Source organism: Sphaeramia orbicularis, chromosome 5, assembly GCF_902148855.1.
Source record: "Sphaeramia orbicularis chromosome 5, fSphaOr1.1, whole genome shotgun sequence".
Classification (NCBI taxonomy): domain Eukaryota; kingdom Metazoa; phylum Chordata; class Actinopteri; order Kurtiformes; family Apogonidae; genus Sphaeramia; species Sphaeramia orbicularis.
The window spans coordinates 23,771,711-23,789,012 of NC_043961.1; the positions used below are offsets into that span (position 1 = coordinate 23,771,711).

The 17,302-nt window shown below is 39.6% G+C and overlaps 1 protein-coding gene and 7 non-coding genes across 8 annotated transcripts in view; 3 read left to right on the top strand and 5 right to left on the bottom strand.

The window, feature by feature from the left end:
* LOC115419449 (store-operated calcium entry regulator STIMATE-like) overlaps positions 1-17,302 on the top strand; it is a 44,474-nt gene that overhangs the window by 18,279 nt on the left and 8,893 nt on the right. The window contains exons 2-9 of the mRNA XM_030134244.1: positions 22-1,030; positions 3,018-3,066; positions 3,170-3,265; positions 3,366-3,487; positions 3,698-3,810; positions 7,295-7,372; positions 7,604-7,747; positions 13,321-13,428. Coding sequence (XP_029990104.1) covers positions 808-1,030; positions 3,018-3,066; positions 3,170-3,265; positions 3,366-3,487; positions 3,698-3,810; positions 7,295-7,372; positions 7,604-7,747; positions 13,321-13,428 — 933 coding nt within the window. The 5' untranslated portion in view covers positions 22-807. The remainder of the gene's footprint in view (positions 1-21; positions 1,031-3,017; positions 3,067-3,169; positions 3,266-3,365; positions 3,488-3,697; positions 3,811-7,294; positions 7,373-7,603; positions 7,748-13,320; positions 13,429-17,302) is intronic.
* On the bottom strand, positions 4,568-4,639 carry trnae-cuc (transfer RNA glutamic acid (anticodon CUC)). Its single transcript has one exon. It is a non-coding gene; the product is annotated as a tRNA-Glu (tRNA).
* trnae-cuc (transfer RNA glutamic acid (anticodon CUC)) lies at positions 5,148-5,219 on the bottom strand. Its single transcript has one exon. It is a non-coding gene; the product is annotated as a tRNA-Glu (tRNA).
* trnae-cuc (transfer RNA glutamic acid (anticodon CUC)) lies at positions 5,625-5,696 on the bottom strand. Its single transcript has one exon. It is a non-coding gene; the product is annotated as a tRNA-Glu (tRNA).
* trnar-acg (transfer RNA arginine (anticodon ACG)) lies at positions 11,130-11,202 on the top strand. Its single transcript has one exon. It is a non-coding gene; the product is annotated as a tRNA-Arg (tRNA).
* Positions 11,474-11,546, top strand: trnar-acg (transfer RNA arginine (anticodon ACG)). Its single transcript has one exon. It is a non-coding gene; the product is annotated as a tRNA-Arg (tRNA).
* Positions 12,622-12,693, bottom strand: trnae-cuc (transfer RNA glutamic acid (anticodon CUC)). Its single transcript has one exon. It is a non-coding gene; the product is annotated as a tRNA-Glu (tRNA).
* Positions 16,547-16,618, bottom strand: trnae-cuc (transfer RNA glutamic acid (anticodon CUC)). Its single transcript has one exon. It is a non-coding gene; the product is annotated as a tRNA-Glu (tRNA).

The window sequence follows — 17,302 nt, forward strand, 5'->3', positions numbered from 1 at the left end:
TACTACGTCTGTCAACATGAGTGGGCACCGCCGGGGCAAGGAAGCAGCTGGATGTACGAGAACCGTGACCTGCAATTATAGATTATGTTCAATTTGTAAAAACCTACAGCCAAACGTGTGGAACGACGTTTAAGTTAAAAGCGGTCAATGCCACGTAGAATTTTCAAAGTCTGAGAAAAACACAAGTTACTTGGTCTTGCGTTAGCTTTAGTGAACTGAGTAGTTAGCATGTAAGCTAGCTGTGCAAGTAATGATAGCAGCATCTTAGCCGCTGGTTTGTTTTAATGTGGACCTTTCGCCTCGGCAAAAACGGAATTCTGACCCGTTAACCCGCACTTTACAGGCATGAGTTATACCAAAGGTATTGTCTGTTTGCATGGATTTGTAGTAATTATTTGGGCATAGCTCGTGTGTATCATCACGTTAGCTTTCTGTTCGACACAGGAGATATTTTTGCTGCACGGACCTTTTTCCATCAGCATTTGACTTTTAATGTAGCAGCTCTGGTTTAGAGTGTTTAGACTAGTTATTTTAAGCAAGTAGAGCTTTGTTGTTACTTCTAGTAACGTGTCAGGGCATCGGTTCTACTTCACCCTTTATGACAAACTACTATGGCTTTTTGGATGTCTGAAGCAGGAGAATGAGTACGCGCTTACTAAAAAGAGGATGCCACCATCTTTCCCCGAAGACTGTCCTGCTTAGCATATCGATTAGCTGACCAACATCTGTCACAAGAACACTGGGGTCAAGTGCCCCTGCCTATATTGGTATTGGTATTGTTATTGTTTTGTCCGGCTCCGGTGTCTCATGGCTGCTGTTAGTGGAGTCAACATGCTGTCCCAGCTTGGAGATGTAGCTCTGGCAGGTCCAGGAGGAGCAGGGCAGCCCGCTGGGTCGTTTACCAACATCTCTGTGGCCCCCAGCCCACAAGGTACTGATAGCAGGGGGTGCGAGAACGGCGCCTTGATGGACTCGTTTGGCATCTTCCTGCAAGGACTTCTCGCCATGATGGCTTTCAGCATACTGATGCGTGAGTATGACAGGAGATGTGCTGTCTGTGTCTGATATCTAAAACCAGCTGATGTTACTGGGCAATTATTCAATAGCAGAACTCGGTTAATCAAATGAGGTATTGATCACAGCTGAGAGGCTCACGCAAGGAAGGGCCAACTAATATGAAAACAGAGGTTCTCTGCCACATGTAAAATCTAATGCAGTTGTTTCAAGTGCAGTGATGTTATAACAACCCATCAGGTCACTTGCATTATGTTTTGGCAGTGGTTGTATCAAAAGCCTGTTTGCTTTCCACGTATTAGTACATATCTCATCTTTCTAGCTAACTATTATCTTTCCTTCAAAACAATCTTATGCATTACTCGTTGCCAATAATGTATACTCGGTTAAGTGCTTTTCTTTTCACATAGAAACTCGTGAATCTGAAAGATTTATGAAAGGTTTACATGTGCTTTTACAGTAATTTTCAAGGAAAAATAGAAATAATACTAAAAATAGATTTAGCATAAATGCATACCCTGTGCGGGATCTGCTTTCTGACAAATGTTGTCTAGTAAGCTCAGTCTGCAATTTCACCCAGGCAGGGTAATTCTCCATTTGAGACTAAAGTAGCCTAATGATGCACCTAAAGCCTCCTTACTTTGTTTCAGAAAATATTGCTGTAGAAAGAAAATGTGACGCTGAGGATGTAGCCACAGTTCCATTCAGTCACTGCCTGGCACAGAACCAATAGCTGTGTGACCTGACCAGAACAGCCTCAGTCGTGTGTGCCACAGCAGTGAGGAATGTTCAGCACGTTACAGCCTTTTGCTCAAGGCAGTTTTCTAAACAGAAGGAATGGGCCAAAGCATCTACACGGGTCAATATCACACCCAGCTGTGCGCAGGGTGTGTTCAGTCTGAGAGTCATATTTTGCTTAGAGGAAAAGCTGAGGTCACAGCTTAGAGTTTAAGTACCCACACGAGAGGCAGTGCTGGATGTGTGTCCTGTTTGACTGTTCATAGTAATAGTCCAAGAGGTCACTTGTTTGAGCAAATGACTTGAATGTCAAAGTCATTTTCTGTCTGATGTTTAAGTGAGTCACTGTGGTCCTAACTCTGCTAAGTTCCACTGTCATTATGCAGTTCTGTGCTACAGGAGTTAAGAGAGGAGGGTAGTGGGGGTGTCGTGGTAAACAAACCACTATTGTGAAGCACAGTGAGAGCTTTATTTGTGTAGGACAGTTTCATTGCTTTCAGTGATGAGCCTTCTTGCATAAAACCTCTGACTTGTTTACACTGAGGGATTAATTAAAACAAGGCCTATATAAAAGCCCATAAGTCAGTCACACTCCAGCGTATGTAACCTGCATACCCAGAAATCTGTGTTATTTGTTTTCAATTTGATTCTACTTGGCAAAGAGTTTAATATCTTGTACTTTTTTCCTAAACTTTTTGTTTGTTAGCTTGCATTTCAGGCAGTCTGATCTACTTCCTCTTATCACCATTCTCTAAAAAAAAACATTTCCTTGTTTGGAGTGAGATGAGAATAACCTTTCAGATTAATAATTAAACAGCTGCTGTGTGTGATATTAGGTCAGGTTTTAGGTTATAGTCAGCAGCTCAAACTTCCTCTGGCTAACAAGGATGTTGCTTGGTTATCATTTTGTATTGACAAGCAATGCACATGTAAAGATTTGGTCTGAATGATGCAGTCTTTGCTTCTTTATTTCAGTTGTTTTAGTTTCCTGTAGACTAGATGAGGGTCTTTATAATTTCTCATTTGGAAGCATCCTCTGAATAATAAAAATGTCAAGAGAATGCAAGGTTTTTTAATGGACTGAGCAGGAGTTATGTCTTCCTGTCTTTCTCCCAGAAATTGCCAAACTATTCAGTGCTCATTGGACCTTTATCATTTCAAAGGAGTGTTGTAATTTGGATAAAATGAAACCACAGAGGTTTTGTTTGAAACTGTGATCCACTGTAACCGAACATTATCTTTGTGACACACTTTGTCTTTCACAGTGAAACGCTTCAGGGAGCCCAAACATGAAAGGAGACCCTGGAGGATCTGGTAAGGCAGCTGAGCCAGCTTAAATTTGTTTCTCTGCAGAGGCATCAAATGAATACCCCTCAAGAGCTTGAGAGCATAACAACTGTCCTGACTTTCTCTGCAGGTTCTTGGACACCTCAAAACAGGCCATAGGGATGCTGTTCATCCACTTTGCTAACGTCTACTTGTCAGGCCTCACTGAGGAGGATCCCTGCTCACTGTAAGTGAATTCTGTATTTTAGATGCATCTGTTTGGTTAACTTGAAACTCCAACTTTTTCAATATTTTGTTCCAACTACATTATTTTCTGTCTTTCATAGATACCTCATTAACTTCCTGTTGGATGCTTCTTTGGGCATGTTGCTGATCTATCTTGGTGTGAGAGTTGTCAGTGCTATTGTTGAGTGGAGGCAGTGGGACTCTTTGCGTTTTGGAGAATATGGTAAGGACCAGCTGCATGTGTCTGAGCTGTGTTTGAAGTGGTTCAATACATTCCCATAGTGCCTTTTGTGCCCAATGGAGGGCAGCAGCTGTCCATTCTACTGCAGCACTATAGTGTAATTTCCTACAGAGCTTTGACTTTTTCTTAAGCAATTACTGCTCCATGGAAGGAAGCTAATGGGGTTTCTCTTGTCTATTTTTGTTTGCACAGGAGAGCCAGTGCAGTGCACTGCATGGTTGGGCCAGTGTATCCTCTACATCCTCATCATGATGTTCGAGAAAGTCCTTATTATGTTGGTCCTCCTAATCCCCCAGTGGAAAAAGGTTAGTAGCATCATACGATTATACAACACCTACCTGAAACTGTCTCGTCCACTATGTGCTTTAAATTTTTAGACGGAGAAGAGTTTTTCTAGTAGAGCATAACTGATAGTGTTTCAATAAAGAGCAGTAGTTCCTCTAAATAAAGCAGAGCTATTATAAACCAGCTTATATACCATGTGCGACAAAAAGATCAAGAAAAAATCCATCAAGCTTATGAGTTTATGAATGATGTATTATTGCCAAAGCAACCTGCAGGACAATAGAGGAGTGTTGAAAACCACATGTCTTTTATTAGTTTAGTTATGTCAATGTAAAAGGTCTTTAAAACTGAGAAAATTTTCAAGTTGTCCAATTAAAATCTGTCCATTCTTCAATCTGGATAAAAACATAAACTGGCAGTTGTGCCTAAGACGGCTGACGTGGTGGAACCCTTGTGATTTTAGTTGAAGACCAGCACTATTTTTATTAAGTGGTCCTAATGAACTGTGTTGCTCTTGTCACTTGGCTTGATAGGCCCATTTGAAAAAATACTTGGATTGTGGATCTTTTCTTTTCTCTTTTGAGATTGTCCAGTAAAAACATGACTGTGGTTAGAAAAGAAATGTACTTCACCTTTGTCCACTTGTTGATTTAGAGTCAAGAGGGGAAAACTTTCAAGACATATTCAACTAAACTTTCCCCTAAGGTTAAGCTAATGCAGGTAGTTCAGGTTGAGCTTGATTTGAATTATCATTTGAGTTTGTTTAATAAAGATATGTTCCCTGACCGGGAATCGAACCCGGGCCGCGGCGGTGAGAGCGCCGAATCCTAACCACTAGACCACCAGGGAGCTGTCTATAGCATGAAGGATCCCCCTCTGGAATCCCTGGAATGTGACAGAGGACACATACTTAAAATTCCAAATTTTGCCTCTAGTGGTGTTAGTGGATTAGAAGTGTTCATGTGGAGCAATAGATATGATGTGGGCAAAGAGAGTGATTTTTAGTCTGTCACTGAAATCTGTGGATTTTCAGGTTTTCACTTGATTTAGTTGAAGCCAATTCAACTAATCATAGCACAGATTTTAAAACCACCTACATCTTTTTTCTAAACAAAGAAAACAAACACTTTGTTAACTTTCTGTGAAAAGCAAATTAATAATAATAGTAATAATCACTTTTGAAGTGAATGTGAAGTTTTCTACATTGGGTCCTTCTCAAAAAGAGCAAAAGTAGGGCTCTCTGTATTTCAATTTCAGACAAACTTAACACTGAGACTAAAATTTTCAGGAGCTGGATTTTTTGTTTTTGGTTGTACACAGTGATTTGGTTTTATCTGCACAGCATGTAAAAGGCACATTCCCTGACCGGGAATCGAACCCGGGCCGCGGCGGTGAGAGCGCCGAATCCTAGCCACTAGACCACCAGGGAGGCGGTCAGTGACAAAATAGTTCTCTGACAGTACCGCACAGCAGTGCTTTAGTACCTGTTTCTTGTATGTGTCTAGTGTGGCATTGGTTGCATTTTGATCCTGGTTGACCACGTTCAAGTTTTTTAATGCACTGGTAACAAATTGTCCATGTTGGAATATAATCATGGGAGTTTTTTGATTGTTTGTTTTTTGATTTTCTGATTGTTATTGTTGAGATCAAGCTTAAACTCACAAAAGACGCAAAAAAACAACCAAAACTCAAAATGAATGTAATCTGCAATCAGAGACACTACACAATTCTCCGTTTTTCCAAACGTTTTAGATGTGTATAGAGGAAAGTAAGCTTATTTAACTATGTATGTAAAATGTTTAGCCCCTGATTGCATTCAATCCATAAAAACCCTTTCCCTGACCGGGAATCGAACCCGGGCCGCGGCGGTGAGAGCGCCGAATCCTAGCCACTAGACCACCAGGGACAGTTGATGTGCTAAGAAGGGTCTGGTTGAGGACTCTCTGTCTTGTGTCAGAGGACCTTGGCTGAAATGACTTGTAGTTTTGGTGCCTGATCCGTCAGCATGTACCTAGTCACAATGCACCCGAGACACTCTGAGCCTGTTTACATGGCCATAAAAATCATATAATTGGGGATAATTGGATAATCCTAATAATCAGATCTGATGCGTCTACATGCACTTAAGAAAGACGATAATCGAAAACCCTGGTTTAGACACTCGAGTCCATTAACGAATTTCTTTTGGAGTACGTACATACATAGTGATGGTATACTCAAACTTCTTGTTATTCTCTTCTGCTCACTTTTGACTATGTACCTTCCATTCTCTACCATTTTAATTGTGTTTACATATGACGCAGATGTAAAAGAATGAAATAAATCAAATTAACCTGTATACATGCAGGAAAACGTCAGAGTATTGGGGAGAAATCCTGGTGTATTAATGCGATTTCTCATAATTTTTCTCAGATTGCTGGTGTTATCTGATAAAGCAGATCAGATTCTGCGGTATACATTGATCCCTTGAATAATCCGACAACTCCAGAAATTGGATAATGATTAGAGTCTCAGACCACATTTTGAAATCTAGGCCTCATATGGCCACATAATGCCAAATAAGCAAAGGTGTCCCAGGCCAAACTGAAGGACAGTCCAGACCTCCTGCTCAAGTCAGGTCCTCTGTGTACACAGCAGAAGTCATGTATGTCCTCATTTGAACAAAAGTCACACCTGTCCTTTTGTTCCTGCTTTTCTCACCTCCAGTTGATTTTCATGTTGCAGAAGCCATCTGCAATTTTCAGTATTGTGTACAAGACCTACTCTACCTACAGTGTAAAATGTACCTATTCTAACAGAAGGTGTCAAATGGCCACTTGAAAATGGATCATCCATGCATATTGAAGTGTAAATTTACCCTCTTGCTCAGTCTAACTGTACCTTCTAAATGGTTTTGAAATATGATAAGAAGTGTTAAAGAGACTGACTGGAGGGTGATTAGGGGCTGAAGGTCCAGATGTGGATCTAATATTATTTTTAGATCTAACATGTTAGTGGTTGGTGTTTTGAATGAATCTGGTTGATCTGAAAAGTGCCCCCCCATCAGAAAATGAACAATGAACACGTGATTAGAGAATGTTGATTTAATTTTTCTTAATGCAAATTTCATGAAGTCAAACATCAAAGTGGGGGGTTTAAAATAGTGTTAAAACAGGAAGTAGCATGTTAAACCATTCTCACCACCAATATTTCTGTGTATTATGACCAGCATTGATACGTTTCATTTCACTTAGGTAATATGACTGCGTTTACAGCTTAAAAAACAGGTTTCAGTAAATAAATGTTCACCTCTTCTAGACATCAAAATTTGATGTCACATGCATTTGATGATCAAATACATGTGCTTTTTCACCTTTTTTAGATCACATTGTATCTTTTATCATTAATATTTTTACAGTGAACGTCAGACTGATTGTTCTGCTGAACTGTCTGGTGCTGTGTATGTTTATGTCTGTACTTGTGTGTGTAACATACATGTTTTATGTGTATGTGTGTGTGTCACAGTTGACAGTCCTCAACCCCATAGAGAATCCTGACCTGGAACTGGCCATCGTCATGCTCATCGTTCCGTTCTTCGTCAACGTAAGTCAGCTGTTCTTGTGTGTTTTTCTTCACTCTGTGATTTTGCAGCCCTTGTGATTCCATCCTGTTTTTCTTCAGTATGTCTAATCATGTCTCTTTGTGCAATTCATTCAGTGGATACTTAAAATCTAACCATGGCTCTTGTCTTTTAGCAAATGTTCTCCGTTTTGATTAATTTTGGTCCCAAGTGATAAAGATGTAATTTATCTCATTGTTTTTTTTCCCACACAGGCTCTCATGTTCTGGGTGGTAGATAATTTCCTTATGAAGAAGCACAGGACAAAAGCAAAGCTTGAGGAAAGAGAGGAGGACTCACGGGGAAACAGCAAGGTGCGCTACAGACGAGCTCTGTCGCACGATGACTCTGAGTCAGAGGTAAGTCTCAATAGTGGAAAAGGTTTTGAGACCAGGTGTTGTAGTTCCAGTTTAATGCGTATCTGCCAGAATAGTTAGTGAATTTACCTCAACATAGGACATACATGGTGTAGTGTATTTATAGTACAATAGACTTGTAGAGGTATAAAAAGTGTGTGTGTGTGTCTCAGAGGGAGGGAGAGAGAGCTGCTGCTTGCATTGCTAGCTGTTGATTATATTGTTTGTGTGAATACACAGCGTATAGCCTATGGAGACTTGAGTTCCAGCTTTTTATATTCGAATAAGAAAAAAAGAATGAATCAGAGAAATATTAAATAATTCTGTTTTTGTGAACAGTCAGATTGGCTGATGTTGCCACCTCAGTGAATTGTTGAACAGTATTCTCTGCTCTCCTTTCATGAAGACAGGCCAGTATATCCTAGGCTAAAGGAGACACTAAAGGATGCACTGAAACTCTTTCGTTTACATTTAGAGCATTGGAACAAGTCTTACTTGAAGGACAAAAAAAATAATTTGGCACAAGCTCATGTTTCACCATTAGCTAGCCAGTTCCCACAGCATCAAACAAATTAGATCTTGGTATGTGTGGGATGGGATGGCGCACAATGAACTGATCCACTGCTGTAAATGGACCAGGAGCTTAAGCAGTATTTAAGATAAGATATGACTTTATTGATCCTACCGTTGGGAAATTGCAGTGTTTATAGCAGCAAAATACAAAAAACTAAGTGCGGAAAGACAGCCAGAAATATTCAAAAGTGCACAAGAATTATAAAAGAGAATCTGTCATTAAGTCCAATATAATCACAATCATCTACTGGGAAAAGAATGGAAAATTACACTACTATGAATGTAGCCCCTATCAAATGCTAACTGATACCAATTAAAGAGAAGACTTACAGTAAACAAGCTCTGTTGTTCATGACTGTTTGGACTTGGAAATGAGCTTTATGGCACCAAGTTGGATCATGGCTGAGAGTCAGATACGTACGGGTCATGTCATTCAGTTGGGAAGCTTCCTCAGAACAAAGGTTATTTGACCGCTACCGTACCTTGAATACAGTCAGTGTTTTAGGTAGTGTATGTCATGATCAGCATGGCCCGTTTAGGAGAAGTACACAGGAATTCTCTGACAGAAGTAAATCAATATACTGTTGTAACATGTCTAGCTTTGAAAACATTTTAACAACTTAAAGACAGCCATCATTCGTTTAAAGCCACAAGAGGCAAAAATCTGTGGAAAACTGACACACCTTCGTGTTGAGACTTCCTCCTCCTCCCTGGTCTAGATGCTATTTCATGCTGCTGTGGAAAAGTGAAGCCAAAATATTGCATCACAGGGCAGATTTTATTTACTGCCTGAAAATGCAGCCAAGAGGAAGTGCAGATATCTTTTTTCTTTACTTTATAACCACTTGAATTACAATATGCTGAAAGTTAATTATGGAATTTTTACTCAGAAGAAGTACTGTGCACCACAGCTTTAAGTATACACTATATTTAGAATATTTTCAGCACCTTACCTTGCTGTCTGGCAGCACATTCTTTTGGTGTTACATTCGGTTGAACTGTTGAATCTGGCATTCTTTTGCACAGGGTTCCCACGGGGTCTTAAAAAGTCTTAAAAGTCTTGAATTTCCAAATCTGCATTTCATACCTTAAAAAGTCTTTCAAAGGTATTACATTCGATATGGTAGGTCTTTAGTTATGTTGTTCACTGTACTGTGTTTAAATGTGTCTGTTAAATGTCCAAGCTGCAAAGAAAGTAATGTCAGTCTACTCAGTTCCACCTGCTACAACCTGGCAATTTATACAGAAATTAGGAACCAATTATCACTAACTTTGCAGCCCCCGATGAGAAATGACTCAGAATGGTGGGAATCAAGGCATAAATCAATGCATTTTGCTATATTCTAGGAGTCATGAATTTTTGCCAGTATGGCCATGAAACAGGCTGTGAAGTGAGCTTTAAATTCTGTTCTAAGTAGTCTTAAAAAGGTCTTAAAATGTGTTAAGTTTACCTTGTAGAAACCTGTAGGAACTCCCTGTGGTGTGTTAATTGCAGTTAGAAATGTCTCTCTGATGCTGTCTGTGTAGGTTCTCATTTGCCCAGGTCATTGTTCTTCTTGGTAGTTCTTCTAGGTTCAGCTGGACTAGTTTAGTGCTTCTGAAAACATTTCATCTCTCATCCAAGAGACTCCTTATGTTCTAATAGCTGGTGGGGAAAAGTGGACTTAGGCTGCGTTTCCACTATGTGGTATCGGCTCGACTCGACTCGACTCAGCCTTTTTGCCTTTCCATTATGAAAAAGGACCTGGAGTCTGGTACCCAGTACTAGTTTTTTGGTATCACCTCCGCCGAAGTTCCAGGACTGGGGACCAGATACTAAAACGTGACGTATAAACACTGCAGACCACTGATTGGTCAGAGAGTCGTCTCTGTGACCCGCCGTTTTACCAACAACAGATGTGGAAGTTTACAGTAAATATAGCAGTAGCTTAATCCACATAATGACAGCCCAAAAAACTACACCATGGTTTGTCGAGGAGGTTCACACGTAAAAATTCAACATGAGCTTGACGAGAGAACACGAAATGAGCGAGTTTATCAGCAACTCTCTGAGCAGATGACACGGAAGTAACGCGCTCCATCGCTATGACGTCCAGGTACTGTAAAGTCGGTAGTATCCTGTAGTGGAAATGGTCTCCAGGAGTAGAGCCTGGTACCCGAGTTGAGCCAAGCCAAGTTGAGCCGGTTCCACGTAGTGGAAACGCGGCATTATAAACCTTAGAGGGAGTGGTCTTATGCTAATGAACTTCAGTGTTAGGGTCATAGATAGGGGATCGCCCTGGGGCTTATGATTGTTGGTGGGTATTGTGTCTGAGTTCCAGGGTCGTTGATGAGGGAGTGGGTCACTCTCCAAATCCTATAGGGGGAGTTTTTGCTTTCAGGTGAGTCCAGATGTGGAAGGTTGTTGGTTGAAAACTGTTTGGGAATGTTGTTTAAAATGTTGTTATAGGTTTTTGATATGTAGTGTCTCGACCACCACCTCTGTTCAGGGAAGGATGGCTTTTTTGACTCCTCTCTCAAACCATTTAGGCTTCAGGCTTAAGGTAAAGGAAAAGGAAAAGTTGTTAATATGTTGTAAGTATAGCGTACATTTACTGACTTCAAACTACTGAAATCCCAACTGTTTAACAAGCAGGTTTGATCTCCATCTCAGCTGCCATTCATTTCACATTTTCACTGCTGCTGTTGAACATGTGACATTGTTGATATTACTGTGGGTGGATAATGTGCCAAAGATGAGAAATACACAGGGGGTCAAGGGAAAGTAACAAGGTCTGTCAGTTTGCCTTTCCTGGAGAATACTGGCATCAATGGGCCAGTGGCGCAATGGATAACGCGTCTGACTACGGATCAGAAGATTCTAGGTTCGACTCCTGGCTGGCTCGTGTGCTCCTTTTTGGTTTGAGTTCCACAACTTTTGGCCTTTTAACAATTCTAGTTCTTATTTTCTTAATATTGCTCATGTAGGTATTGGATCCAAAGACATGCTGCATCATGGCTTTACAGCCTTTGAATGAGCACACATTGTAGACTGGCTTGTTGTACTTCCTGATCATGTGCCTCTGAGAGCACGCTTTCAGCTTTGTTTCCACATGTGGGGGAGGGGGATGGGCTATGCAGCACATGTATTGGTTTCTACAGTGGTGGCATTCACAGGGGCCAGTGGCGCAATGGATAACGCGTCTGACTACGGATCAGAAGATTCTAGGTTCGACTCCTGGCTGGCTCGTCTGACACTTTTACTTGTGTGTTTTATTTTGTTTTTGCAGCTTCAAAAACAGGATGAGAGGTACCCCACCATCTCACAGGAATGTGTGTTTGTTAGAGTAAATAGTCATTCTTTTGATTTAATTTGATTTACTGAGCAATTGGGACAGGATGATCTGTTGTCCATATATTATTCCACATCTATTCCATTTGTTCTCCCTGTACAGTAATAGAACATCATTGAAATTATTGTATTTAAGGGATCAGAAGTAAATATCTCTAAAGCCATCTTGAAATTTTGGAAGTCTGGTCTCCATTTTGGGTTCTGTTTGAATATTATATTAGATAAAGTTAGTCTAGGACATGCATCATTTTTTATTCACACTGTAAACCTTCAAAAAGTAACATGGTTATAATTATTATTGACATTCAAATTTTCAGGCATTTGTTTTCTAACAGGGATCTGGGCTACAAAGCAGTAATGACAAATTTCATAACATAATTTTACATTGTGAATATAATTGCATTCTGCGTTGGTTAGTTTTGTTTAAATTATCTTTGCTTTAAAAATGCCTCAGAGAGGGTTTTTACTCAATTTCTGTCAACATTGATTTTTTTTTTATCCATTACTATAATTTTAAATGTTCTAAAACATTTTCTAAAATATTTTTTGTGCTCTGACTGTAAATAATAATTTTCTGCCACAACTAACCATCTGCTTTCTTCACTTGTCACTTAGGAAGAAAAATCACCCATTAAACTTTAAGGAAATAATGATGTTTATTAACTATATGGGCAAAAATATTGGGACACATCATGGCTGCAGTTCGTAAGATGTCCTGTTCATGCTAATTTGAGATATAAACATCAACATTTCCTTAAAAAGCCTCTTTGAGGCATTTTGGGATCAAAGGTAACAGTTTAAACAAAACTAACCAATGCAGTGGTATGTATCACAACATAAAACTGTATTATGACATTATCATTATTGGGTTGTATCCCAGACCTCTGTTAGAAAAGAAACGCCTGAATTGGACCTGTCTAAATGCTTTAGTCTGTATAGTGTATGGATGAATGTTTCAGCCACTAAATAGATGTTCCCTGACCGGGAATCGAACCCGGGCCGCGGCGGTGAGAGCGCCGAATCCTAACCACTAGACCACCAGGGATATTTATATATTCACACTGCTTGTTATTTTCAGGGCATAATTTTAAGAATATATAAGAAATGCACCCTGAAGAATTCTGTCAGAACTGCGTATATACATTAGGTTGTATTTGTCACAGGCTATTCTGCATAATTTTATAATTTTTTCACATAACAGAAATGAGAAATACATTGGAAAGTCAGATGACAGTGGTTTATGAATTAAATGAGAAAATGACAGGAATAAAGGATTTGATGGTGGGTTTTTTTAGCTATAAAATGTTCTGAACTATGCCGCCGTGATGCAGTGGCAGTTTGGGCCCTCTGTCACTGCTCAGGATGCAGCTCTATGTTGGTGGCACCAGGTAGCTGTGGTCGGGGGCTGCCCCTGGTGCAGATGGCTCCCTGAGACAGCACTCCCTCTTTTACTTTCTGGTCCTCCTGTGCTTAGTCTGTCTTTTTATGTGCTGTTATTTGGACATATGAGCGCTGGGAATATGGGTGGTGCGGTGTGTGGGGGGGTACTGATTTTTAAATTTAAATGCAATGTAATGAAGATTGTGCTACATCTTCAATGTATGAAAAATGCTATATAAGTAAAGATTGAGTGATTGATGTCATTTGTCTTTGTTTCCTTCCTGTTCCTTAGATCCTCTTCTCAGCAGACGATGAAATGGACGAGTCGGACGAAGACGATGTCCGTCGCCTCACAGGCCTGAAGTCAGTGAAGAAGAAGAAGCATCGCATGGGGATTCCTGTTTGACCTGTGTGCCTCCATAAACTATGATCTGTATGTTCACCTCACAGGCCCACATGCAATTCCTGATATCAGCATCCCTTCAGACCCAGCGATTACGAATGATGCCCAATAATGATATGGGAATATACTCCTAACCCTCTGAGCTCCCTTTACAGCTGACTCATGGAGGACTGTGTTGAACCGGGGGTTTCATTTTGCACACCGGGAGAGCTTTTCTAGCCATGTTCTTCGGGTCTCTGTTACATTCTGACATGGCACTCCGGTGGCTAGATAGAGGCGTTTTTCAGGAAAAGTAAAACTAAATATAAATAAATCCTTTATATAACTGTAATCGGACAAATTTAGCACTGGTTTCATACTCTGACTTCAGTTTGTTGGTATATTATGATGCAGCAGTCCAGGATCATGTCACAACAGAACTAACATGCAAACAAATCTGTCAGAGGTTACAAACACGTCCTCAAAAGTGATTGTATTTCTGATGTAGATTACATGTATGTCAGCCTTTGTTTTCTCAAATAGACGGCCTGTGATGTGTGTCTGTTTATATGTGTGTGTGTGTGTGTGTGTGTGTGTGAGGGTGTGTACTAATGGTCACACCTCAAATTTAGAGGAGCATTACGTCAGAGTGTGTGAATCACTGTTTTGATGCCACTCTAAAACTTTCCAGCACAGTTACATGCTTAACTACTGTATATCTTGTATGTAATGTTAAACATGTGAGAGGGAGCACATTCCTGCTTGCAGTAACATTTAATCCAGTGTTTTGTTTTTTTCTATCCTGTAGAAAAACACTACAATATGCGTCTAATATCAGCTTAGCCGATGCTCTGTCTGGAGGCGCAAAACTGCACTCTCTCCTTTTGTCTGTGACGGTTTTTTTCTGATGTACTCTGACTGTGTGTCTTCCGTCTTATTTTGAGTTGTTAGAATTTGTATTTTATTTGTTGTTATCTTCGGGCCAAAAAGGTGACTATGCTTGTTCCAAAAGTGTTCTTCATTCCTTCACCTCAAGAGAACGAGTAGAAACGGGAGCTATTTCTTGCACAATTTCCTGTTCATCCCAGCTTTCATTTTTCCTTTAGTGTTTGTGATTTTTGTTACAATAATGTGCCTGAGTGAACTTACCAGCAGGTGTTTTTTGTTTGGTTTTTGGTTTGTTAGACTCTTTTTTTTTTGTTTTTTTTATTATTTTTAAAGAATTATTTTCATTTGTTTAACCAGAGCTTCAGATCTTCAGGCGTGAAGCAGCATTCAGCAGGCTCTGATGTTGAGAATGTGACATGTGTAGACCCCTAAACTGTTAAGTGACTGTGGACCAGGCAGTCGGAGGAAAGAGTGTGTGCGTTGTGTGTGATCATGCCTGTGTATATTTACTTTATACCTGGCGTGTAGTGGTTGCATGTGTGAAAGTGTGCATGTCTGACTCTGCTGGTCATCCTTAAAGTACATGGAGAGTGACATAAACTGTGACTGTGATGACTACGGTGCTGGTAATGATTTCATTATGATGTTTTTGGCATGTTGGCAAGGAATAAATGACTGTGCATCTTAACGGAGGAAAAGTGCAGCAGGTTTATGGTAACTCAGCTCAACCAGGACAAAGAGGGCTTTAAGTATTCTGCAAAGTGAAACTACTACATGAGAAGTGATGGAGGTAAATTATCATTTTAAATGCTTTTCCAATAAAGGATGTGATACTCTATTATGAGCAGTTGGTTTATTTCCGTCAACCTCATATGATATTACAATTAAAAGACGTAAACAGCGTTAAACTGTGATGCAATTTGATTATTTAGCAGTCTGGTCATGATGTCACCACAGAGAAAGTCATTTTCAGTGCATAATTTCACCTGTTTACACTTTTTCCTTGCAGTGTAGAAAAGCACCTTCCTTTGAAATTATACTGGCTGTATGCATAGACAAAGTGTTGCATGTTCTTTGACTGGGATTCAACCCAGCTGAGACAGTGAGAACACCAAATCTGGACCACCATCACAGGGACATCTGTTAATTCAAGAAAATAACAATCATATTTTCTTCCTATGCATGTGATGTTCAGTCTGAACTGACAGTCTGACATAAGAAGAGGACAATCGCACTGGTCTATAGAAAATGCCACCAGAATAAAAGTAGTTCAGCTTTACCAGGTTTGAGTCGATAAGAAAGGAAAAATTAAGTCATATGCTGGTTGGCTGTAGTTTCCAAGAGATAGTCTTGAGTCAAAATGTGAAATTCTGAGAATAAATGACAGAGTTTTATTCAAAAGGTATGTTTGTCTCACAGCTACCAGATCTGTGTCAAAACACTGCACATTGAAATACATTTACAGGTTCTTTCAAGTGGATTTATTAATCTATTTTATAAATGTACATAAACCAATGTAAGTGTGCGTGAGACAACACTTTATCTACACTACCAGTCAAAAGTTTGAACTCCCTGTTTTTTCTTTGTTTTCATGACCATTTACATTGTAGATTCTCACTGAAGGCATCAAGACTATGAATGAACATATGGAATTATGTAGTTAAAAAAAGCGTGACATAACTCAAAGCATGTTTTATATTTTACATTCTTCAAAATATAACTTTGCTTTTATTACTGCTTTGCACATTCTTGGTGTTCTCTCAATGAGCTTCATAAGGTAGTCACCTGAAATGTTTTCCAACAGTCTTGAAGGAGTTCCCAGTGATGCTGAGCACTTGTTGGCCATCTGTGGTCCATCTCATGCCATTTAAATGAGAAGGTGAGTCCAAACTATTGACTGGCAGTGGACATTACAACATCAGCGAACCAGCACTTTTATCATTTGTATTCCCATTCATTTTATTCAACTATGTAACATTTTGTACATTTAAACTCTGAGGCAGATCATTTCTAAAATATTATAAACCAGTAATAGAAATCTAGCACTGAGTGTATTCAGCTGAAAGAGTTACATTTTTGGTGAACTGAATGATTGTGTTGACTGAATGTTTTGTTTCTAAAAACATGGTTCCAGACCAAGACAATGCAGATTAATCAATGTAGTTTAATGAACTAAATAAATACAGCAATATCTACACTTTCCAAATGACTACTAAGACTTACATTCTGGGAGACGAATAAAACATTCTTCCCTGACCGGGAATCGAACCCGGGCCGCGGCGGTGAGAGCGCCGAATCCTAACCACTAGACCACCAGGGAGAGGCATCACTGTGAAGAAGATACTTAGATCACAACAGGTAATCGATTACATGTTGCCTGTATGTTAAATTGTTAATTTTATGATGAATGGTGCTACTGAAACAGAGATTTGTAAAGAGCTGCCGTCTCCATGAATACTCACCCTGTTTCCTTAATGAAGATGATGAAGAGGCTCAGATTAGATCCAGTGACACATTCAGAGGAAAACAGACTATCTTCAGACTCAGAGTTCATTTCATTCTCATGAAGCCACTTCAAATATATGAACAGCAACATCAAGAGTTTGACACTGACATCACAGACATGTCTATGCTGTGATTTCATTAGGATTTGAGCCAATCTCCAGAAGGGTCCAATATTGATAAAAAAAAAAAAAAAACTTAAATTACAGGGTGGGGAAGCAAAATTTACAATGAACATTTAGTTGTTTTTTCTCAGCAGGCACTACCTCAGTTGTTTTGAAACCAAACATATATTGATGTCATAATCATACCTAACACTATTATCCATACCTTTTCAGAAACTTTTGCCCATATGAGTAATCAGGAAAGCAAACGTCAAAGAGTGTGTGATTTGCTGAATGCACTCGTCACACCAAAGGAGATTTCAAAAATAGTTGGAGTGTCCATAAAGACTGTTTATAATGGAAAGAAGAGAATGACTATGAGCAAAACTATTACGAGA